Here is a 26,325-nt window from a genome sequence, read left to right on the forward strand (position 1 = left end):
AACGAAATAGACGTTATTCACTCTGCGAAAACTTTGTATGATATATGTCAATAAAATTATATTGACAATTCCAAAGTTTTCGCATAGTTTATTCAAGGCGTGTGACAAACGTGTAGTTATGTGAGTTATACTATCTATACTTCATAGACGTATGTACCAACATTATAAAAAAGAAAGTTCGTTTTCAAATTTACTTGATTCAATCAGGAAAAATTTTGATGCGAACATGGTTCACAAGTCGTAATGTTGTTTATCACATACTCGTACGTACGTGATGTACTTTCTAATGCACCCAGATAATTCTGAATTATGACTTGATTGGTCGTATACGTTTTTTCACATATCGCTAGTAAAAAATATGCTCTAGATCACATTAGACGAGGAACGTCTCTAGATGTTTACACTTTTGGCGACGCAGAGGAATTAGAACCACTGGTTTGTTTTTGTAACTTTTATATGAAGGTCAAATGATTATAATATATATATATATATATAGAATGCACATAATGCGTGCAATGTAGTAAAAATAGAGCATTACTCTCTATTTCACGAATACGTGCCCTGTGTCCAGGGGCGGACTAAGGTTTAGGCAATCTAGGCACGTACCTAGGTCCCGTAATTTTTAAAGGCCGGCCCGGAATTACCAATTTTTCTAGAACCTGCTTCAGCCTTAGACGGCCACTGCCTATTTCTAAATGCGTTGTTATAAAATTGTTAATAACTTAACTTAACTCATTAGAGGGCTACATTTCTCTGGTCTCACCCTTCAAAAGTCTACCTCGACCACAGATAAGTTTGATCTTGATTATGCGAAATACTAAGTTTTGGATATCTGTATAACAACGAAAGGATTATATATACAGTTAATTCAGGCTACGTATGGAATATGATAGTATGACTACATACTTTAATAACTCCGATTAACCCCCTTCCAATTTAAATGAGTATCTAAATTACGACGGACTAACCCGAGGTTCGAACCCCTATCGGTGCCCTCAGACTAAAGTCGCATCCGTCAGGCGGAAGTTGGCCTTCAACCACTCCATAAGTCCTTCCGTGTGTTTGGAGTGCCATTTGTACAACAGCATCAGAGTAGTCATAAAAATATATATATACGTGTATGCTAGTTTTGTATTTTTGTTTCCATGTATATGCCTACATAATAAATTACACTTATAAATGTATAAACGGTATTACAGACCAAAGTCCAAACTTATGTGTTATGACTCAATGATTTGGCAAAACATATCTAGATTTTGTATCTTGTACATTCAACTGTAACAAGATTTGGTATATCGATAATGTTTAAATATATGTAATAATGAATCAGTTCAACTTGCAATAAAATAATAACAACTGTCCCTTTAGAATCAGTAAAAACAAAAGCACATATTATATTATATACGATTAAATTCAGCAAATATTTTTTTTTATGTTGTTTTACATTTTGATCTTATTTCAACACAGCAGTTGCTCTATCGGTATACGCCCGCTAGTATTAGGAGTGAATCGCACTTTATTAATTTTATTACACTTTTGCTGATTTCACTGGGGCCGACGCGACGTAATGCAGCGCAATTATACTTTGATTATATATATTACCAAATATTAGGCGCTTTTTGTTCAGTATAGTATTTTGTTCTTCTATAATTCGATCGCAGACTACTATATATGTACAGAATATAAGCTAATATAAGCTTTATAAAAATTTACCATTATCGCTCATATTTATTACAATCCTTTGCAATGGTTTCTAGAATGGTCACTGTCTAAAAATTTATGCTCCGTATGTATTAATAACTCCTTCAGGGTTTGCCAACCTTAAAATATTTCGCCTCCTACAAAGAAGTCAAAATATTACAATATATTGGCTCAATTTGGCACTTAAACTTTGTAGGTCTATTTTGATAATGAAAAGGGCAGAGCATAAAAGTAATTTGATGTATCAGTAAAAATAGTACAAAAATATGTTATACATGTCATAAAATATGTCATAAATATATGATTTTGAACGCCCTACAATATGAGATAACGGCGACATGATATAAAGTGTATGGCAAGCCAAAATGCGATAGACCATAAACACAACGGACATAGTTGTTACTTTCACGCGTTAACCAAAGATTAAAAAAGATACAGATGTCAATGTGATTTCATTTAAGGAACGATGATCGTGAAAGTTATAAACTGATTGTTATTACAACTTAACAATGTAAATTAATGTTGTCAATACTTATTAGTTCAATTGTTTCGTAATTATGCCGCCACGTTGTGGAAATATTCACCAAGTTTGTTCCTATTTCTCTGGATAACTAGAGATGTTAATACTTTTGATCACCCTGATCGCTTCTCAAAAATTTTTCTTTACATTCTGTATGAACTTCTAAGTCTGAGTGGATATTTTTCAAACACACATAGACTTACCTATTTCTTAACCGCTCACGGGACATGTAGGCTTACGTCAAATATATATATATATATATGTTATTATGTTAGTTACTTATTTATGTGTCTGTATTTATATATATATCTATATATATAAGGAAAATAATGTCCTTAGATGACAAAACTCAGATTGTGCTAATAATCATCTTTATTTGTCTCAAATAATAAACTAATACAATTGCTGCTCATAATAATATTTAAAAGTAATAAAAGAGACAAAACGGTCTAGGTCCACTCACTCTGCTATTTTCTTATTGTCTTTATTAGTAATATAATACAATAAAAGATCCACGTTCTAAACTGTTCTCTATTAACAAAGTAAACATAAAAAATTTGTTAATAACTTAACTTATAGACTAATAAAATTGGCAACAAAACTATATTTAACAACTTGGTTAGATAAATTAATCGGTTGATCTATGAAGTGACGTCACGTAATCACGAGTTTTGCACGTGATAGGCGCGTGTTGGCGCTCTTGCCACCCGGTATTCAGAACGTGTGATCTGCCGCCTACGTTTGAAGCCTCTGAGCACACCATCGTTGCCAGATTTTTTCAGAAATCTATACATATAAATAAAATTGGAGTGTCTGTTTGTAATATTGAAATAACCGTTTCTTTACTACATGTAGGTACCTATATGAACATAATACATACACCAAAATATATATTATTTTTAATTTTTGTTTGTTCTCTCTGAAGTTGGTGGACCCATTTTAACGGGACTTTTTTTGGCAGGTAGCTGATGTAATAAGGAGTAACTCAGGCTACTTTTATTTTAGAAAAATAAAGTTAAATTCCACTCGGACGAAGTCGCGGGTATAGCTAGTAAATAATAAAATCTTGACTTTTTAAAATATTAGTATAGATTTTTATGCGTTTCTTTGGGCTATTGTCAGGTGCTTAGACGTGTAGTACTGCGACCTATGTAAATCTATTATGCTCGCCCTTTTTCAAAGTACGCTATGTACTTCCGCCAGGGACAAGAATTGAAGTATATCCTTAGGAGCGATAGTTTTTATCTACTCAGAATAGAGTGTAAACTTTCCTAATGAGATATTACGTTTATGCATGAGTGGGCACCAACCTCGGATGTGTAGTGGCGTTTCCTCTTCAGTTTGGAAAAAACAGCAGATTTACGCATTTAGTATAGATACGTGACGGTCAGTACTTACCATCAGATGGGCTATCAGTTTCTTTGTCATTCCACTTATATCTACTTGTTTACATATGTAAATATAACTATAGTCAATTTATTCGGTTACTAATTAGTATGCTTATGATTTTTTTTATGAATTCGACATTTTTATGGATTTAAATACATTTTGTAATATATTTTTTATAAAGTTCGCTATTTTACTGCACTATATTATAGATATAATAATTCTAAAATATTTTAGACTTTGATAACATAAGGTTATGATATATGTAGATATGTACTACACATAAAAAACTATTTTGTGAAAAAAATATGGAATATACAGAACGGTTTACAATTTAAAACAATACGCACAAGCCGATCATATTTTACGAAATAACACCTTTATTGCAATTTAATCGAGGCGAATGTTTATTACGAACTTATAGCAGCTTCCGCGAATCAATTCGCTTTATTGCAATCAATTATATGCATGCCGAGCGAATTTCATAAAATCCTTCATGAGAATAATTAATTAATTCACTGATTAAGTTATTAATTGGATTATTTTTGCACTTTCATTTTATAATAATTGAAAAATATTGAAATAGAAAACCCTGATTTCATTATATGGATAGAATATGGTATATCTCTTTGTATATATGTATATCACAAACTTGGACGAACATAGACTTTCATTTAAAAATAAGACCAGAGAAAGTCGTCAGTTTTTATTATGTAATGTTATATATATATGTATATAATTGCACTATTTCAATAATTACCGACAGACAGAAATACGTTATACTACAATAAAATTTACTAAAACCTTTATAAATCTGTTTGCCTACGAACTTTGATAAAACTTAATATTTACTAATCCACGTTGATAAACGCCAGGATTATACTAGTATTATTACTAGTAAAATCTAAGCTTACAGAAAACATAACTAAACGAATAATATCAAGGAAAAATATATGTTTTTAAATGTAATCGAATACGTAGAGAAAATAAAAACCTAATTGAATTATTTTAACAAATCTATTTCACACAAATCTATTTAAATGAAATATTAGTAATCTGCACTTCACTATATAAACGATAAGTGTGTGAAATTTCATATTCTCCATCCGCGCAATATTTGTAAAAATGGGTATAAAGTTTTCGCTTCACGTATTAATTAAGTATATCATACTTATTATAAACATCACTGGTAAATTATTTTCCAATTTTAGAATACACATTAAAAATAATAAATGTCAATATGGTGATAAAGAGGTTTTATTACCTATACGTTGTAAGTAGGTTACCTATTTATGTTACATGTTCACTATTATGTTTATACTTGTATATAAAAGTAATAGGTTTTTATATATCACAGAATACCAAATAACCAAAGAAATATAGGGAATACCAGAACAAGTAATGTATCATTTACGATAACAATATATTACGTTTAGTATATCTTACCAAAATGACCACTATAGTACGAATATGTAGATAGGTTAGTAGCTGGGTACTTTACCTGCTTATCATATGATGTAGACACAATACGATGAACCTTAGGTAATCACCTCCAATAAATTAATGATTTATTTATGTAAATGCACGTAAGTTGACGGCTAACTTGAAGTGACGTCTGCCTTAACTTGCTTAAGGCAGACGTCAGTCTGCAAGTCGTCGTCAAGACACCCTAATGTATTACCATTCCTGAATATTAGATATCACCAGCTGTCCCGGCAAACGTTGTTTTGCTTTAAAATGAAAAAAAAAATTTAGGGGTGGACTAGCCCTAACATTTAGGGGGATGAAAAATCGAAGTTGGCCGATTCTCAGACCTACTCAATACGCTCACAAAATTTCATGAGAATCGGTCAAGCCGTTTCGGAGGAGTACGGGAACGAAAACTGTGACACGATAATTTTATATATAAGATATATTATTATATTAACCTCTTAAGATTTAAATATGGAGTTCTCGAAGTAGGTTCGATGTTCTATGACTACTATGTAAATAAAATAAATAATCGCAGGATAATACACACAGCGCCATCTAGACCAAAGTTAGGCTCCCTAAAGCTTGTGTCATGAGTACCAGGGTAACTGATACAAATACATACATAGGTTATTTTATTCGTAAATATATATATAGAAAACACCCAGACCGATACAAACAATGTTTCTATACAAAGTATGCCATCAATAGAAATGGGACGACACAATTACGTAACGAGAAAAACTAACTTTCCTCTATTTCATGGCGTTGAATTTAACTTTCCTAGTAACTTACAGTTCTCTACTTTATGCATGAATGATTATTTTACAGTTCTGCCTACATAGTTAGGCAGATGTTACGGTAAATAGAGACATTGATTGCATTGCATAAAATAGTAAATATTCGAATAGAAGTACCTTTTAAAGTTGTAAATATCCTTATAACTGGGACATACAGACATTACAAGGATGTATGGAATACCATAGGTAATGAATACATTCTCAATATGTATTTTTACAAGGTTATGCTCAATATGGAAGCAATATTAATTTACTAAAAATAATTTATATTTCAGCTGAACCATCTTTTAATAAAATAAGTATACTTGTGGCTTTCTAAAGAGCTCTTTACCTAAAATAGCCGCCCCTGTGTTATGAAAAATAAAAATATAGTGTTTATAAATAAAAATAGATAATAGATTTAGTATAAAATCAATTTTTAAACAACAAAGTGTCCCTTAAATTACTTATAGCTCCGTTAAAAGCCGATGAAACTGACAATCGCTATCAAATTATATTTGCTCATAAACGTGTAATAAATTAAATGACAAATAAATTCGCTTCCACATTGATAGTCTTGAACAAAGAACACCTACATTATCACATTATGATAATAGCTTAGGTACAGACAGCTCCTTTATTGGAAGTTGAAAATACACTAAGCACAGTCACCTGTGTTGCTAACAAGGTTAAACTAAATAATTTTCCATTACACTGAATTTAACATTTAACAAATGTGGTCATATGTATCGAATATTAGTTCTTAGTATCCAATATTTAGTTCTTATTATCTATCTATCTATCTATCTATCTATCTATATTAAACAAGTACCTTCTGTAAATGGTACATCCATATTTGTAATACTTAATTTTTATTTAAGTTTTGATTAAGACTACGAATTAGTTTTTATGATTGTGTCTAACACATCAATATATTTAAAATATCAGAACAATTGTAATAATATTTTTTACTGTTGTAGAGATATAATAACCAAACATCAGTACATCCGATTTAGAATAATATATATATATGTAATTATTAATTCCTAATTTCACAATAAACGCATCTCTTAATGATAACGATATCACGTAAAACACACAAGAATACGACGACGACGACGACCTCGATAGTCAAATGGTTTCGGACACCACCTTTCTTCTTTTACTATGCAAAAATTTGTATATATGAGTATGATTGTTTGGATTTACCTTATTTAGTATTTTTATATATATTACCTATATATTTTTAACAGTACTCTTGTACTTATAACACGAGCACTGCTCAGAATGAGACTAAATGGAGCTATGTGAATTGTCCCCTATATTAAAAATTAAATTAAATTCTATGTACTTTTTTAAGTTGTAAATAATTATGCACCTAGCTTAGCGTTGAAACGATTGATTTATAATCGTTCTTTCTGATGCACTGCCTAGAATGACCTCGTCTTTGCATGAGGAAGCATAAACCAGAAGATGGCCATGACTTTGACCATTCGTGCACCAATAATTACTGAGGAAGTAGGATCGTTACTAACTCAATACGTCACATTCAACTGACTTGTATAATTGTATTATCATTAAGTAAATCCTTTAGCAATCCTTTTCTTCGAACATCTGTAATTTAAGTTTCGCTCTACAGTAAGGCATCTTTGATCTTAGCTAAAGAAGTATTGAATCAAGATTGAAGTAAATCTTAGCGATTAAGAAAAGTACAGTCGGCATAGATAATAAGAAAAGATATATTGTGTAATATAGAACATAAAAAAAGTTGTATAGTGTGACCCACTTGATACTATCCTTTATCTTCATCTATCTATCTATCTATCTTAATCCACATCTAGGCAGTCGCCTTCCCATGTTCGAACAGCGATTTCACATTTTATGTTCTCCTCCGATCGATCTACTGTCAAATTCAAACGGGGACCGAAATTACGACGGCCTGAGCCGAGGTTCGATCCCCTCAGACTAAAGTCGTATCCGTCAAAAGGAGTTGGCCTTCAGCCGATAAGTCCTTCCGCGGGTTTGAAGTGCCATCTGCACTCGCCCCCTATCGTCTGGCGAAGCTGTAAACGCTAGCTGCTGCCAATAGCATTAAGGTAGTACGAAAAAAAAATTTTTTTCGGCATTAGCGTGTACAATTTTGACAAATTACAACATTCGATCACTATTAATAAATATACAACTTGACATACTCCTAAGTTAAGTTACTACATCGTTTATCTCCATCTACCAAATCCATTTCGAAATAACAATTTCCTGTATGTTGAAAAAATATTTATCTCGCACTTATGAACATAGGATATAGAAGCTGACAGCTGCGTCAACAAGATTGATCACAAGGGAAATTATAATTATAAAGCCTATTTATTATCTAGACAGCAGCTAAAGGCTGTTTATGATTGTATTAATTCATCAAAAATTATCTAAAGATATCTATAATTATCTATACTCTATCTGTAAGAAAATTGCGTTTTTGTTTTTTATCAGTATTACAAAAGTTGAATTCAGATTATAAAATAGAAAGTTTTCCTATGTGAGAGTGGCACTGATAAACAAGCTGACAGGTCACCTGACGTGATCAGAATATACAGTTCTCTAATAGAGAACCACTTTGTATAAGCTTATATCCTTAATTAGTGATTCTTTGAACTTAAACAGTTAACGTAATAACTAGAAAAGGCGAAGTTACCTTATACTTTGATGATTACTTCTGCACTACACTATTAATATGACTTATATATTTGGAAAGCAGCGTAATTACAACTTTTTTATGCTAAAGGCTCAGAGCGAGTGCTCTAATTGCAATTCTTTCGCTACTTGATAATATTTACAAACAATTTTAATCGTTTAATTAGTTGAATGTTTCAGTTCTCAACAGGTCCAAGGTATTCCTTTTACATTATCCATTTGCATTACTAAAGAGCTACCTCAGCTACCTGTCTGTTGTTGGATTTTGCAGTTTAATTAGAAATGCACTTACCTTGGATATCTGAGAGAGCTGAGTTCAAACGATATCTAATTAAACTTTTCAAAGGGGACTTGTTTTATACTAAAATATTTTTTTTTTTACTTTACGTTTGTTAAATATTTAATATTATAAATTTTGTTAGTTGCTCACATTTTCAATTGTAACTGATATTTTATTATATTTGTTATTATAAATCAACCTTTATGTCATTTATATACGCGTATATATAAATACTAACATGCACTGAACTCGTTCCACAACATCGCCGGATGTTTGCTGAATTGGTATGGAGACTCTGGCACTTATGCTATTATATCTAATTTCACTGCTTATTAATTCCTTATATATAGATAATATACAAGTGTAGTGTTATAGTTTTCATTATAATGTAGTAACCAAACATTACATAAAATATATAATTTTATTTTCGTCTCCACAAAGAATTAATATGTCCATTTGGAAGCAAATTAATTCTATCCGCAACATGGTTACTATTATTGCAATTTGTGGAAAATTTTACTTAATTGTCCCTCAACTACCATTCATATTCAGTATAAGATATAAACGATAACCACAATGAATTTTCATCAGTAAATTTCAATAATAAATTTGGACTATTTATTATATTTGTAATGAAACACAATACAAAACTGATTTATACAGTATTCATAATTAACTGAACGTCAATTAACATAAAGTTTGAGTTCGCACTATCTATTTTATGATGTTTACGTGATGAAGTCCTTCTGCAAGTCTAAGTAGAGTACCAGATAAAATGCCTTAGAAATGAAAACAGAGATAATATGTAAAATCAAATATTTAGATAATAAGGAAGTAAACGTTATTTACTCCCAATTTGAGATGAAACACTAAAAAGCTTCTCTTTATGTAAGCAGGTCATAAGATAAACCAGAAAGTCGCCTCGATTCAGGTCTTCCAAATTACAGTTGAAAAAAGGTCAAGAGCATTTATATTTGGACTTGTAACAACTATAAAATAAACAGAATTAGTTTGAAAAATGTCTCGTTGCTCTAAGTGTATGTTTCCGGCGAAGCAAGGTCACTCAGTTAGTGTTACGTTCATTTGCACTCCTTCAGGGCCCAGCCTATTATTCGACTAACATCTCGACCTACTATCTCCCCTAGTAGGAAGCCAGTGACAATCTAAGCGAGATGATCGTGAGAAGGTCACGAGATAAATATTTCACATTATAATTTAGTATGCGTCGTTACTCTAGATTCTGTATGTGTTTACGTCAGATTAAAAGTAGGTAATGAGTAAAAAATAAGTACTGATTAATGAAATATATTTATCTAAAACTATGATGTATACAATATAGACAAAATTGTATAATAAAATACAAACTATATGCTTTTTAGCTTTTCCAAGGTTTAAGAGATCTCCACATAAATTTTCAATATGTGTTGTTAAGATAACGTATATTAATATTCGCAATAATCTTTTACAGTATTATTCATGAGCTATGAAATAATATAATTATTAGTTAATAACATACAGTAGTTAACAGTTACTTAAATATAAATATGAAAAAATATATAATTTTATGCGAACTCTTCTATGCAACAGTTGATGGGGTATACTCGTATATGTAATTGTATATCTAATACTCAAAAGTATATTATTTTACTGACAAATTATTATATATTGGTGGGAACTATATAATGAAAAATATATAAATCATTTCTTTTCGCACAAGGTAAAAGATTCCAAGGAGGAATTGCGGTCAGCGCCTCTTGGCGCCGTTCCCATTGGACAAGACCTCTTTGACCTATGAATCTGACGTAAATGACAAATAATACGATTTTAAATTAAAATAGATTACAACAAAATATGCAAATAGGTACATTTAATTTTAATTTATTTCCAGAATTTTGATATTTTATGTCTATATATATATACGCCATGTTTTAATGACAATGTTTCGACGTCATCCATTAGCTAATGTTTATTAACTTCGAAAATACATCATAGGTTCATTTACAGTCAAGGCTGTTTATAAAAGTATAATGTTCAGATCAAATAAAAATTGTGAAGTATAATGAAAATTGCAAGAGAGGTCATGGTAATACAGTGAATAGAATTAGGTAAATAAAGGACCACTTTACATGAAGAAAATCTTGAATAGTTCTTTAATGATCCCTTACATTACGCTTCATTGACCAACCATGTCTGCTAAGGCCAGCAATGATACGTTTCCGTGGCTGAGTACATGCAAAATTGTGATTTGTAGCTGTACATTTATTAGACAAACAGTACATACGTAAGTCTGGGTTTTAGAAATATCATCTATGTCGAAAATAGGTGCTTGACGCAAATATTTATATGGACAAAACACAAAGAAGACAAATGAGAATTGTTTAAAGTTTGTAGAGATAAAATAAAACTGAATTAGCTCTCGCAATACGTAGCCTATTAGTACATAGTATATTTCTTTATGTATTCGTATATTGCCGCATCGGTGTTAAATCAAACTTGTGAGTTTTGCTTGCAAATACATAATGGAATACGGATATAGGAAGGGAGGGGGAGGGGGGGACATTAATCATAATATAAAAAAATTTAAACCCTTATTTTGCAGGTTTGCACAGACAAAGTCGCAATTAACGGCTATTTTCAGAAAATTCTTAGTTACTTGTAATATGACTGCGTAGTGCTTCAAGACTATTTAGAAACATTTGACAAGTAATTACTATGTAAAACACTCATGAATATTCTTCAGCATTATTATATTCTTTAAGTACTACTAAGTATTTAATTAGTATCTATTTATCTTGGCAAGTCTCATGACGGATCTGTCTTCTATGGTCATCCGCGTTCTTGTTTCACAGCTATAGCCAACTTGTACCTTCCTATACCGAATTATTAAACAACATGAATGTACATATGTCTACAAAATCTTGATTCTTGTCCAAAGTTCTCGATCATTTGCCATAGCATAGCTATTTTAAACGTCATGTACCAGTACATAATTTCAAACACTACAACTTATTAATTTAGTATTATGATAAGTATATAATATTTATTTAAGTGAAAAAATTTGAATAATGAAGCCAGCTAAAACAATATTAAGTATAAAAACACATTCTCTTCAGAATTTCAATAAAATATTGGTTAGTAGGCTGCGATAAAAAAAGTATGGAACAAGATTCAGTGCCTTGATTGGCAAGTCAATTATTCAAAACAGTCATTAAAAATGTGACTTTACTGTAAACTGTTTATGTATCGTGACTTCGTTCAAAAAGAACTAGTTATTTTTTATTTCCGTGACATTAACAGAAAATTATTTTTAATGAACCTTAATTAAATTTTTAAATTACTTTAAGTAGAGGGAATCTATATTCAACATACTACTACCTACATACTACCTATCTTTTTCTGACCCGATACAGATAAGTTTAAATAGAACTACATTATAAAAAAGTTAAATACCAAATAATGGTATTTAACTTTTTTATGTGCAGTATGCATATTGTGATTTTTATCTTTTCGGACTATACGTGACTGTCAAGAAATCTAATAAGCCGATTTTAGCAATTAATTATTTTGTATATTAAAACCGTCATCTATATTTATAAAAACAAATGATAATAACATTAATTTTATACCTCATATTTTATATTTGTACTAAAATATGTAGGTATATCAGTTTTTAAGAATTAGCGGGTATAAATAAAAATGTCATAAAATGAAATAAACTGTATATCATCCGTCTCTCGAGTTTCGAGTGTGCTGACCGAAAATAACTTCTTTCACCTGAGGAGCCCCGGATTTTGGCGGGTGCCATTGATATTTTAGACAACATCCGGCGAATCATGATGTGTTGTGAATGACTCTCACATAACCATTGTTGCCTTCCATTGGCAAGAGTATGTTATGACAAAAATGGAGTCATTGAGTATGACTTTTAATTATATATCAATTCATCATAAAGTAATTATATTCCATTCAGTAGTAGCTTCTTCCCGTGACTTTGTCAGTTTAATCGATAGATACTGATAAGTATCCCCTATCCCAATCGCTACAGACTCTTTAATTGCATGATTTAAAGTGTAACAATTCAACTATTTTTCAAATTTATATAATAATTACATCCGTTTGAATGCTTACACTGATATATCTAGCTTTCGATAACGTATAATGTTTCTTTAATTAATTCATTTCATAAACATAGAATGGAATAGAAACTGTTTTATTCAAATAAACCACTTGAATTGTATATCGAATAGTCACAGTTATCCTTATTTTAATCTTCCGCACCTACGGAAAGCCATCTCATCACAAGTAGAACGAGCAACAAACTTGGGTGATGCTCTTTGAATCATTCATAAAAATGGTGTTTCGAATATTATTTTTTTTTTTTTTATATATTTTAATGCTTTTTGCCTTTACATCTTCAACTCTTCAACAGGCATGCGAAAGGACTACTGTAACTACTGAAGGCCAAGTAGCGGTCGCAGCTAGTTTTTCAATAAAGGACCTATTACGCATTTGACAATATTGGTTGCATCAACGACGTTTAGACCTCTTGCAATTGTACTGATATAATCTTCCCTTGGATTATTTAAGTGCTAAATCACTATGATCCGGTGGAGAATAAAGTGCAATCAATTTTGCAATTCAATTGAAGGGGTTCATTCTATAATACTGCTAACGTCATATTAGACCTTGTAGAACGATACGAGTTATTTATAAAACTGTTCAATCTCTTTCTTTGAATAATATAACAACTTTACAAGTGGTTGCATAGATTTATTTTAAGTTTAGTTGCAGGAAATAAAGACTGCGCTTTTGCAGTGCATTGCTTAGTCAAAGACATTTTATTACCCGTACAGAAATTCATACTAATATTATAAATTTGAATGTAAGTTTGTCTATTACCATTTCAGTTACAAACGGCTGGACGTATCTTAACGAAAAAGATTAGAAATTATCTTAGTAATTGTTTGATTTCATTAAAATATCTTCAATAATTGAAAATGATTGTTTACATCAATTATCAGAATTATTAACAAACAAATGGATATCATAAAAATATCTGACACTGATTATTATGTATTATATATTCTAGCTGAGTTTTATACAAGTTATAACTACAGAGTTATCACAAACTAACTCTGAGACTAATTTTATATATGAGAAAAATAAATTCTGGTTCCGAATTAAAATAATATCTACATATAAGTAATTTCACGACTGATTGCCAATCGTGTAAACTTTGTGGACTGTCAACTGTGTGATGAAATGGTAATCATAAAATATTCATATATTCTTAACACGTAATATTTTGATATCAAACCTATGTATCTAAAGTGTATTTCAAATTTAGAATATAATAAAAATAATAAAATATATATATATTGTTATAAAACTTATATTCTCATTTGACCAAGTAAAATAAAGGAAAATATAGCTGTGTATAGTAAATAAACAGAGCTATATTTTCCTGTATTTAAATGTAAACTGAATATACGCTATTTATGCAATATTTTAATTAGGTTACCTGCCAGAGGTGGCTTATTTATAAAACAAAAGGATTGTATTTAATTGTAAACTATTTTCCTACTTGTTACATAGTCATATAATTATAAGTACAGGAAGTAATTAGTAAATTATATGTTGTGATGCTGCATAAACTAGAATATTCCACTCCCATATCCGGTAACTGTAACTGAAGTCAAATTATAGAATTATTGGAACCATTATATATGTATCGTCTAGAACCTGTATCGTCGAGTCGTTTCCAAAACTTAGGAATAATTAATCTGACATACTGATGTACAACAAATTAGTTATTCCTAAGTTCACCTAAGTTGACATATACATACTAATGATTGCATCGGAGCAATTTGTACAAAGCAAGTGACATTTTTTTTTATCTTATATAGTTGTATTAGATGGATGTAGTCGCATTTCAGTATTTTAGCTGTATTGACGTTAGAAATAAACTACACTAATAAAATAAAATAAATAATGTATATAAAAATTAATAGGAAATATATACTAAAAATTGATAACAATATATGTACCACATAATCTACACTACGCAGTTAGAGTAATAAATTTTCATAAAATAATTATGATAATAGATTTCTAAACGTAAGTTTTTTTATTCATTGAAATAAAATGTATTTCCAAAATGTTAAATATTTTACAGACATGAAATAGAAAACACTTAAGTTGCCACTAATACAATAGAATTACCACAGCATTGTGTTTATTTAAATAGGTTTTAGTAAAATACGTGAAAGTTACCTCATTACAAGCGGATCTCGGAAATGACATATTTTCCTGTCGTTTCAGTAATAATGTAGTATAAGGTACATAAAAAGGCTTCTTGCAATATGTCACGAAAATTTCCCAGAATATGATGTTATATATTAATTAACAGGTTATGAGGGATTTCCTTTCCTAGGAACCTTCCACTCACAATAACAAACACATAAAAAGACTAGCGAAATCATTCCGTTTGTTCACGCTTGATCAAAGAAATAGAATTAATTTTAATATAATATCTGGTCTGCTAATAATCTCTCTAGGTATACTTATAATTATTTAATGTGATCGAATAATTATAGTTGTAGAGTCTGATATTTTCCGGTGTCTAGCGGTGGTTGACAACATAAGAACTGTAATATTATAAATATTCTCGTCTCCGGAACAACGATGCTATCGCTGCAATGATCGCTTTATGAAATTGAAAATATTTAATAGTCGTGACACGGCGATTGTCAGCATCGAGAATCGCCATCATTGTAAAGCGACACGCCCCCAGCGAATAGACTGAATTTGTTGAATCTGCCTTGACCTTGGTGTGTCATTTAGATGGAAGTGCGCACAAGTTGCTTCTTAACTAATATGTACTTTATTATCGTCATGAAATTCCAAGTATATTTCTTATTAGAGCTTCGTGACGACTAATATATACACAGTACTGTTGTATGGACGATTCTGAATACATTTGTAATAGCATCGTGCCAATATTGTTGACACATGCTACATTTATTACAAATATATTCACATGGTCACCTGCAGATAATGTGATGATTTATATTCTGTATCAACATGAATTACAAGTAGCTACTCGCGAAATGAGTATTCGTAGTAGCGACGCCCAGAAGCCGCCCAATAATGAGGTTCTATATTATTATGTAAGCGGTGTGAAAAGTAGGTGTGTTTACAACTTTGAAAAGTAACTTGTAACCATCGCAGATCGCATATGCTGAAGAGTTTACATCGTGACCACGACTTATTGTTGTGTTTATTTTTTGTTTATACATTTGTTAAGGGGTTTGGACTATTTCTAGGTTTTTAAAACTCGTTGCATCAAGTCCTCAGAATTCATCACTTAGACCCGAAAGATTTCAGACTTAAAGAACACAGATAAATTGCCAAAAATAGTCCAATACGTAAAAAATAAGACAGAAAATAACTTTTATTCGTTATGCTTTAACTATTATCATATTAAATAACATTAAGACAGTTCTATGATAATTGGTGCATTGTCACTTTGCATTCATATACCCTTAGCGATATGTTGTGTTCACCGGAATTTCGATAATTCAAAGTTGACAATGCGTCATATTAGAGCGATAGTCATGAGAATGTATATTCCTTTTATAGTCCGTAATTTTGTATTGTTTCAATTCCAATTACTTATGGTATATACGTCATCAACTTACTTCGACCCCTTTGCACCTGTTTTATTCATGGCTTGCAGACGTAACTACAGACTAAGTCTTAATATTTAAATTTTCCAATAATGCACTTATTATTGGAAAATTTAAATATTATCCCCTTAAGGGATTTCCGTCTCTTTTATGCAGTTCCCGCCGGCAACAGAAATTAGTCAGTCAGACAATATGGACAGTAAAAGTAAAATAAATTATGAATGTGCATGTAAATAGCAATGTGACACAGTGGAGGGATACCTATTATGACGGTGATGGTGGTCTAGCGGTTTAGCAGACCGCTTCATTTTCGATGGTCGCGGTTTCGATTCCTCGCACGTAGCAAAATTTGTATCTATGAGTATGATTGCTTGTATTGGTCTAGGTATTCTCTATGTATATTATGTATATATTTACAAAAAAATACATCTAAGTATTTATGTTAGTTGCCTAGTTCTCATAACACAAGCTCCGCTTACCATGGGACTAGATGGCGCTGTGTGAATTGTCCAGGGGTATTTATTATTATTATTATCAGTATTTTATACATCTCTCTTTTTACGGGCTAATACGTTCAAAATAACGGACCTTGCCCAAGCGCAAATGACTTTAAAACTTATATGAGGATGATAAAAGTGATGACGAAAGAAATTTTCATTCTATATGGGCATGTGTTAAGAATGACGCCTTTTTATAATAGTTGTATTGTAATTATAGAGGATGAAATTTACAACGTGTCTAGGTAGGTATTATTATTATAATTATGTATCATGCAACTACGAAATTACTATTCTCAATTATATACAAAATGTAGTTGCTGCAAATTCAAAACTTATCTACCTGAACTTTAAAGTTGGAGTACTATTTAATAATATTCACTACTACATAGGACTAAAGTTGGGGTGAGTTTTGCACATTATACATCAACGTCTGACTCATAACAAAACAGGGGTGCACCTGCAAACTCACAGTGCAACCCCCTTTTGTTGTTGTAGATTCCTTTCATAGATAGTTGCATGTGACATTGCAATTGCTTGTTACGACCATACTGCGAAAATAAATTAAACTTTGATATACATTAATTTAGGACACATCCATGATTTAATATAAACTTGTAACAACATCCATTTCCAAATATACGTCTTAGTTAAATAAAACTATTCGGATTTTAAGTATCAAATCCCTGAATCCAATTCAGATATTAATACAAAAATTGCAGACAAAACTAAAAATTTATCGCATATTATCTAGATAATTATATAAGCAAAAATTATATGTAATTTCGGAGTTCAATTATCATCGCTACAAGTTGGCTGTTTATAAAGTCGTTATGTTACCTTTTGTTACTTAAATAATGTTCCTTTACCGGTATTTTCATCACTTAAAACAATATCAATATATGTCAACAAACAACAATGTCGCTTTAGTGGTTCCTAAGATAACGTTATAAGAATATCTACTCTGTTTATAGGTAATATCTGTACAGTATCGCATCACATCGTCTGAATTCCGTCTTTGACATTTATCAGTATCCATAGATGGATTAATTTCATGAAAAATTTGTGTTTATTGAATTTTACGAATAAAGTCAAACAATAAATAATTCCGCAGTAATGCTCTAAGTTGTCACTTAATAATTTGACCGTATGACTAAAAAGTGTTTTATATTATTTCATTAGATCGCATACGAACATGAATATATAAGGAATTTGATCATGATTAAATGAAAAAGTATCATATCAACAGCCAAATGAAATGATGAGTATTGTATACGTATATTACATATAAGAGAAAAGTAAATTGAGTTTTCTTATTACGTATAGACGAAGCATTTGTTCGATTAATATAATAATAAGAATAAAAGAAAATACTTGACCAGGTTTAACTATACTTACTCCTTTAGAAATCAACATTATTAACAAAACCGCTGGTTATGCGGCGCCGCGCGATCCAGCAAGTCAACAATATCACGGGGGAATTAACGTTCATTCTACCGGAGATTCGCGATTCGGGCAGCACATTTGTACACGGCTGTTTGTTATTTATAGCACCCTAAAATAGCAGCACTGGTCACGTGGTATAAACACGCGGACCAAGCCCCTGTACGCGATTGGGCCAATAACGTCACAGTGGCATCATCATGCCCAGGGCCGGATCAAGTATGTCGGGGCTCCTATGACACAAATCTTACGGGGTGCGAAATTTCCTGTGGGCTCATTGATTACTAAAACTTGCTGCGAAGTTATCTGTTTAGAAAAGAAAGGTTGCTGTTTCAAAATCACTAATCTTTTCGAGTGTATGAAGGGATAGGATTTTTATATAATGGATGATAATGAATGGTACCCCACCTACGCTTTCGGTATACGCTGGCGGGGCACAAGTGGAGGATAAGGTGTGCAGTTAGCACATAATGGTATATTCTCCAGGAATTTAACATGATAGTGTTTGGAGGAATTGCGAGGAGGTCAACCTATGATACATTGCTAGCAATGGGGTCAAGAGTCCACATCACTAACAATCCCCTTCTCCCAGAAGGGATGGATTAATAGTCAAAAGTTTTGATTATCACAAAATACGCTATGCAACTAATTCATATTATTAGTTCTACTGGTCGTTAATAGATGGTACTGTATGTTTAGCATATTACATCAACTAACTGCATGTGTTAAATATAACACAAAAGTATCTATTGTAATTGAGGGCACTATTAAAATAGTCGCTCCATGACAGATTAACATTATGCACACGGGCCCCTAGTCGAACCGGCCTATAAGCAGATGCCTAATCCGGCCCTGGTCGTGCTACAAAAATATTATTTATAGCTAACAACGCTTCAAATATGTCGTTGTTCACAAACCAAGAAGAATATTTGAAGACGTCAAATGAAAATTACTTTCACATAAATCTTTTCTTCGAAACCCACTAAGTATTTATGAATAGATTGCTGAAGTGTTCTTATGAAGCATATTTAACATGCAGATATAGCTCGTTTTCGATTTTAATGTCGTCGCATAGGATGCCCCATACTCTGAGTTGGTTTTCAATCGGATCATTTTTTACCAATGAATTTCTTAATTGGGGTCTGCCTTCCTGTAGGTAAATGTTAAAAATCTTTTCGGCTGCTAAATAATTAAAAAAAAAAAACATTTAATAACAATTACAATATGACTACTATTTTTCATGACCATGCTAATATATTTATTAGTTTATGTGCCTACTCTAGTGTTATAAAATTTAAGTAGATACTTATAAATGAAATGTAAATTAATAGGGAAAGAAATTTAATTAACAAACATCTGTTTATTAAAAAGTTGTAAATTAACAGTGACTCGACTTTAACACTAATATTAATTCTCTTTGTTTCAGAAACCCCAAATGCGGCCGATGATAGCCGAATATGATCCCAAGAAAAAAGGAGTCAGAAATGACTTATCAGATGTCGTTATGGTCAAGTAAGTGAATCTGTTTCATGCAATTGTTCGAGAATTCATTTAATAACAGAAGGATCATCGACCAGCTTGGATTGCCTCTGTGTTGTCAATAATTTACTTCAAATAATCAGTAATCGATAATGCCACATCTGATTTAATTTTGATTTACTGCATAGTACCTATTTAGAGATGAAATCAACATAAAAAGCATGCTTCACAGCTTGTAACATCATTTTTTTGTTCAACATTCACTTTGATTGTGAAATATCGATTAAGTCGTTAAACTAATAATATTGACATTTTTGTTCAACAGGAAATTGAAAAGAAAAAAACATAAATAGTTTTCTTTTATAAAAGCTAAAGCTAACATCGTATCGTTAAAATTTAGAGATTATTGCGCTCTTAGGAGTGCGGCGAGGGCCTCTGCCTGAGCTTTGAAACATAATCAATATTTATTGAAAAATGTTTTGACGTGGTATTTTATATTGTATGTTGACTGTTAAGTACTTGCTCCTTTAACGAGCTAATAAAGCTCGACGCCGTTCGGAGACGATCCGGGAAGACGTGTGCTGCTTCCACGAGATTAAAGTCGTTCGACGACCTTGATCATCTTGCAATGGACTCATACACCGGTACATCATTCCATTTTATGGTTTCAATTTTTTATAATTTGTTTTATTTGGTTTTGGTAAAAAACTAAAAAAATGTGTAGTAGGAGTGCCGGCTGCCGCGCGCCCTTTTGTTGCCACGCTACACCGGAGCTCCATGGCAGCTGGTACTCATGCGCCATCTCTGTTCAGGCTTGGGATTGGCTCTCAAACTTTCCATTTGTACAAATTTGATTTAGCTTTATGTAAAATATACATTCCAATTTTATACAAAAAATGTATAACAGAAGTTTAGGCTATAAGAATCCTTTAAAGTAATTTATTAACAATTGCAAAAAAAAACAAACTGTTAAATTGTTAGTGAGGAAATATAAAAAACCGCTAACAACGTAAAGCTGTATTAAATTTACAGTTGAGCCATATTATTTGTAAATGCCAAGTCTTAATAGAGTGAAGTGCATGCAAAAAGACTTTAATTCTGTATATTATTTTCGAGACCATAATGAAATGTATCACACTATACACAACGACACTTACACAGAGTAATGCAGCTAACATTAAACGATTTATACATTATAGTCAATCGCGAGTAATTAATAGTAGCCACAATTTTTCTCGTATAGATGTTTCCTTTCATCAATGAGATCACGCGACGCGATCACACATCGTTTCACACATCGATCACATACGCTTGAAATGTGGCGCTTTATATGTTATCGCTACTACTACATAGTTATGCTTAAATTCAGATTGTGAATGAAACTACACTCTTTTACCCACTCACTTCTAACCTGTCTACATCATTTATTAAGGTATTTAATCCAATAGCCATATCATTAGCTATAACAATGTTTGGGGAATATTTCACAGGTACAAAGTTGACCCAAATGAGATCCCAGTGGAACAACAGGCTGGATCTACTCTCCCACTTATGGAGATACCAGGCCGTGATATTGAGGCTGATGAGGATTATAATCCATTCGACCACAGAAAACTCGCACATCCCACATCGTAAGTAATTTCTTTATTTTAAACTAAGTATAATCAAATTATATATTATACGGATTGATTTACAGGTCTTATTTTAGTCCAAAAGTAAAATGTCGTCTTTCAAATTATTATCAATCGTTAGTGCTATTTCCGAGATATCTCTAATTTGTATATTATCGGAATGAGCCATTTCATATTACTAGGTACCAGAAACACTCGAGTTTTACGAAGTTATTCAAGGATACTTGGCCTCATTTAGAAATAATTAAATACAATATTGGCCAATATTTGTCAACTTGACGATACACAGCATTAATTACTAGAGTACTAAACACCTTTGATAGGCTGTGTTAGAGTCTTTCAGATTTATATTATGTATATATACATTACTTACGGGAAAAATTTCTGTATTATATAATTTGTTTTCAGGGACATGGACACACTTGTCCATTTGTTGAAGGGATCTCTGGGCAGCGGTATTTTGGCAATGCCTGTAGCATTTCGTAGTGCTGGTTTATTCTTTGGTCTGGTGGCCACATTCGCTATAGGTGGCATATGCACGTATTGTGTGCATATCCTGGTAAAGACTGCTCATGAACTATGCAGAAGAATGCAAAAACCATCTCTTGGCTTTGCAGAGACGGCAGAAGCTGCGTTTCTTTCTGGACCTCCGGCTGTGCACAAATTTTCCCGGCTAGCTAGGTAACAAAAGGCCTATTTTATTATAGGCAATTCATTTAAACATTATATTCTCTAATAAATTAACTGGTATAACATTTTTGTCTCCTTTACTGTAAAGGATTCGATACTACTATTGTAATTTTGCAATTGTATTTTTCCAAGATAAAAAACAACACCTTGTATTCTTAGTAATACGAATGGGTATACATATGATGGTAGGTAATATGAATGTTTGTATGTTATTTTGTACTATTTTGTTATAAAATAGCTTACTAACATTTACATTACTAACCACTTTTCTGTAGATACATTGCCGTATAAATCTGACTTGAATATCTAAAGTAAAAAATCTGGTACTATGTAAGTCCTTTGATTAAAAGTTCTTAGGTGACCAAATGCATAACGAGTTCAAAAGTTTAATTATGAGATTGGAGATTTATTTCTTTTAACATTTTTACAACTATGACTCATAAACCTAATATAAAAAATGAAATATCCAATATCTACTAAAAATTTACATTTTATAATACAATTGTCTATATATATTTCAGGGCTATGGTCAACTGGTTCCTGGTGGTCGATTTGCTTGGTTGCTGCTGCGTATATATCGTATTCGTCTCTAAAAACGTCAAGCAAGTGGTTGACTTCTATACAATAGGTTCCGATTATCATGATATACCTCTCCGAGTTTACATGGCAGCACTATTACCTTTACTTATTTTGATGAACCTTCTAAGAAACTTGAAATATTTGGCACCATTCTCTATGATCGCTAACCTTCTTGTCGGCACCGGAATGGGAATTACTTTTTACTATTTATTCCAAGACATTCCAAGCATACATGAAAGGTACCCCTTCACTGGTTTTGAGAAACTACCAACTTTCTTTGGTACTGCTATTTTCGCTTTAGAAGGAATTGGTGTGGTCATGCCTCTTGAAAACAACATGAAGACCCCGACACATTTCATCGGATGTCCTGGTGTCCTCAATACCGGCATGTTCTTTGTGGTTTCCCTGTACGCGTTTGTTGGATTCTTTGGATATTTGAAATATGGAGAAAACACTGAAAGCAGCATCACGCTAAATCTTCCACAAGACGAAATGTAAGTCTATAGCCAAAACGAGTTTTTCCTTAATTTTAAGTATTACAGTAACAAGGAATTTCGTTGCTGGATATTGTGAGAATCTGCAGATTTATAGACTACATACTAAGAATAGCAAACCGAGTGACGAACTATAACCAAATATTATATTTGTTGTCCGCATACTTAGAGGAAAAATATGGATATTTACCTCAGTTGCAGTATAATCTACACTATCTCGCTCTTCATACTAATACCAACTATGCATACACTGCATACTAGATTGTAGAAGTATAATAGATAAGTAAGTGATACGCATAACTCAAACACACAAAACTCAAAAGAACGGGGGCATACTACACATATTGTAAATGATTATCAAATGGTAGGCCATTAATAAGCCTAGTAGTAGGCCTGGCGAATAAGAATATAGACTAGATGGACTATCAAATTATAACTATTGAATTTAATTTAAATCGGGTCAGTAGTTTTTACATGAAAGTACGACAGACAAACAAACAGAAGGAGTTACTTTCGCATTAGGCAATATATGATATATGACATTAGAAAGGATTTGTTGGACTATATTTTTATAAGTAAATACCTAAATAATAAAGTACCTGTTTCCTAGTAAAACGATACCTTACTTACTTACGAATTTAATTTCTTTTCAAAATAACTATCCGAACTCACCTCTCAATTGTTAACAACCATTAATAAAACTCTTTTATTTTCAGATTGGGTCAGTCTGTGAAGTTGATGATTGCTGTGGCTATATTCTTCACCTACAGCTTACAGTTTTACGTGCCAATGGAGATCATCTGGAAAAACGTTCGTCACAGGTTCGGGGCAAAGAAGAATTTTGCTGAATACAGTATTAGGATTGCATTAATTGTGATGACGCTTTGCATTGCCATTGCTATTCCGAACTTAGGTCCTTTTATCTCCTTGGTTGGTGCCGTCTGTCTCTCTTTCCTTGGCCTCATATTTCCCTCAATTATCGAAACTGTCACATTTTGGGATCGACCAAATGGTCTAGGCCGTTTTAACTGGGTGCTCTGGAAAAATATATTCCTTGTATGTTTTGGAATTCTTGGTTTCATAACAGGCGCCTATGTCAGTATTTTGGATATTATACATGGTGCCGATTAATAAGTATTTCGCAAAACTAATTCATAAGTATACGGCGGAATGCAGTAGAGAAAAACATAAGATATAATGGCTAAGATTTTATAATTAATTCTCTTTTAGTTTTATACATTTTAAATAAATGAAATCTGATGTTAAATTTATATAATTTGAGTTTCCATAATCCTCACTAATGAGATTAATATTACCTATAATAAGGTTTTATTTCAAAACGGTATATTTTGTGTATAGTCAATTTAATTTCTCATTTTTATTATTTACCCCGAAACTCTGTAGCCATTTAGAAATAAGGAATCTAATTATTAAAATGTGTGAGAATTTTTCTAGTGCATTATTTAAATGTGATACAATTTAGGTTAATAAAAAGGCATTGAAACTGTTATTTATAAGAAAAAGTAGATTTCAAAAAAAAGTTTGTTTTAAAATAAGGCAATATTATAATGTGTAAGTTTTAGCATGTCATTGGACCACGTTTAGGCTTGTTTTGCTTTTTAAATGATTTGTGTTACAATTTTGGGGTTTAATAAGTAGAAGCACCGTGATATGACATAAGCATTTTCATTACCAAAAAAAATTTACTTAGTATAGATTTTCATATCGAGCTTGTTTTGAAAAAAAATGTTATATAAAGCATTTAAACTTGTAGGTTATACCAAACTGTGAATAGACTCACATATGATCTTTTCTGAAGATCATTATAAATATATTGCGAATAATTAGAGAAAAATTTTGTATTCAAAAATGTTAAATAGTTACTATTAATTATAGTGATCGTAAAACAAAATTACTTGAGCTGGCTTGATTTGAATTTATTTTTTTATTGCTTCTTTGTCGTGAATCGAGGTCCAACGAACTCTAATTATCAAATCAAGCTCAGCTGTACGTTAAATTGAGTTACAAGACTGGTTTTGTCTTTGGTGAAAAATTATTAATTTGTCACAAAACATCTTCTGCCGTAGGTACATTGTAATAAAGAAACAATTCTCTCGTAGTTTAAATATCACGTAATGTTCCTTTCATGAGAGTCAGGTTCTGATATTTATTGTAAAGCATCAGTTTGAATGAATGTGATGAGAAAATTGTTTAGATATTTTAATTACGTAAGATATAAGCCATCATGAATCATTTATTATATTAGAATGATAGAAATCGAATGCAGGCCCTTTTGCCTGGTTCCGTTATTATCATTCTTTAGTGTTAGGTAAGTTTTTGGACAAAATTAATTCAATGTTCGGCCCTAAGACGGCATTGAGCATTGTATTGTGTTTTCATCAAATATATATAATTATAAATGTTATAGCTACATATATTGAAAAGCATGTAGTGTTTAAATAATGATTTATACATAATTTAATAAAACGTATAAAATAAGCTATTTGTTTGACATGAGAAAGTGTCCTTACCAAAATACATGTCACAAAATATATGTGTGACATGTATGTTAGTGGGAAGGGGGGTTAACCTGGGAGATATGCTATCTTTATTTGTCCGACCTCGTAGAAACACGGTGACATTTTGTTGGTTTTATATATAACTAAAAATATCTATATTTTTTTAAATAAATCAATTGACTAAACGATGAATTGTTTATTAGAATATTATTGGATCTGTCTACAACATTGGAAACATAATGTATTTTAATATAATAATCCTTTCTAAATAATGTGGTATATACTTATTTTTCGGAATTATTAAAGAGTTTCAAACAAAGGCACGCACTGTGTGCGCTTATGAACTTCGTTAAAATTTCGTACAGAGGGGAAGCATTCCTACATTGTTATACATTGTAATGGTAGGTATTATGTACCGACCTACTTATTTTAGATAGTGATGGTTGTTTTGTTACAGTATTAAATAGTTTGGAACTAAGGA

The 26,325-nt window shown here is 31.5% G+C and overlaps 1 protein-coding gene across 3 annotated transcripts in view; it reads left to right on the forward strand.

Moving 5' to 3' along the window:
- LOC131853012 (proton-coupled amino acid transporter-like protein pathetic) overlaps positions 1 to 26,325 on the forward strand; it is a 48,127-nt gene extending 21,802 nt beyond the window's left edge. Inside the window, exons 1-6 of one of the 3 annotated variants that reach the window (XM_059203804.1) lie at positions 19,913 to 19,964; positions 20,257 to 20,575; positions 21,422 to 21,562; positions 21,971 to 22,243; positions 22,774 to 23,325; positions 24,042 to 26,325. In XM_059203804.1, the coding sequence (XP_059059787.1) occupies positions 21,483 to 21,562; positions 21,971 to 22,243; positions 22,774 to 23,325; positions 24,042 to 24,456 (1,320 nt within the window). In that variant the 5' untranslated portion in view covers positions 19,913 to 19,964; positions 20,257 to 20,575; positions 21,422 to 21,482 and the 3' untranslated portion in view covers positions 24,457 to 26,325. Of the gene's footprint in view, positions 1 to 19,878; positions 20,576 to 21,421; positions 21,563 to 21,970; positions 22,244 to 22,773; positions 23,326 to 24,041 lie in introns of those variants that run through there. The other 2 variants (XM_059203802.1, XM_059203803.1) reach the window with 2 other exon arrangements.

Source organism: Achroia grisella, unplaced genomic scaffold (assembly GCF_030625045.1).
Source record: "Achroia grisella isolate CSIRO2021 unplaced genomic scaffold, CSIRO_AGI_Agris_v1 utg874, whole genome shotgun sequence".
NCBI lineage: Eukaryota > Metazoa > Arthropoda > Insecta > Lepidoptera > Pyralidae > Achroia > Achroia grisella.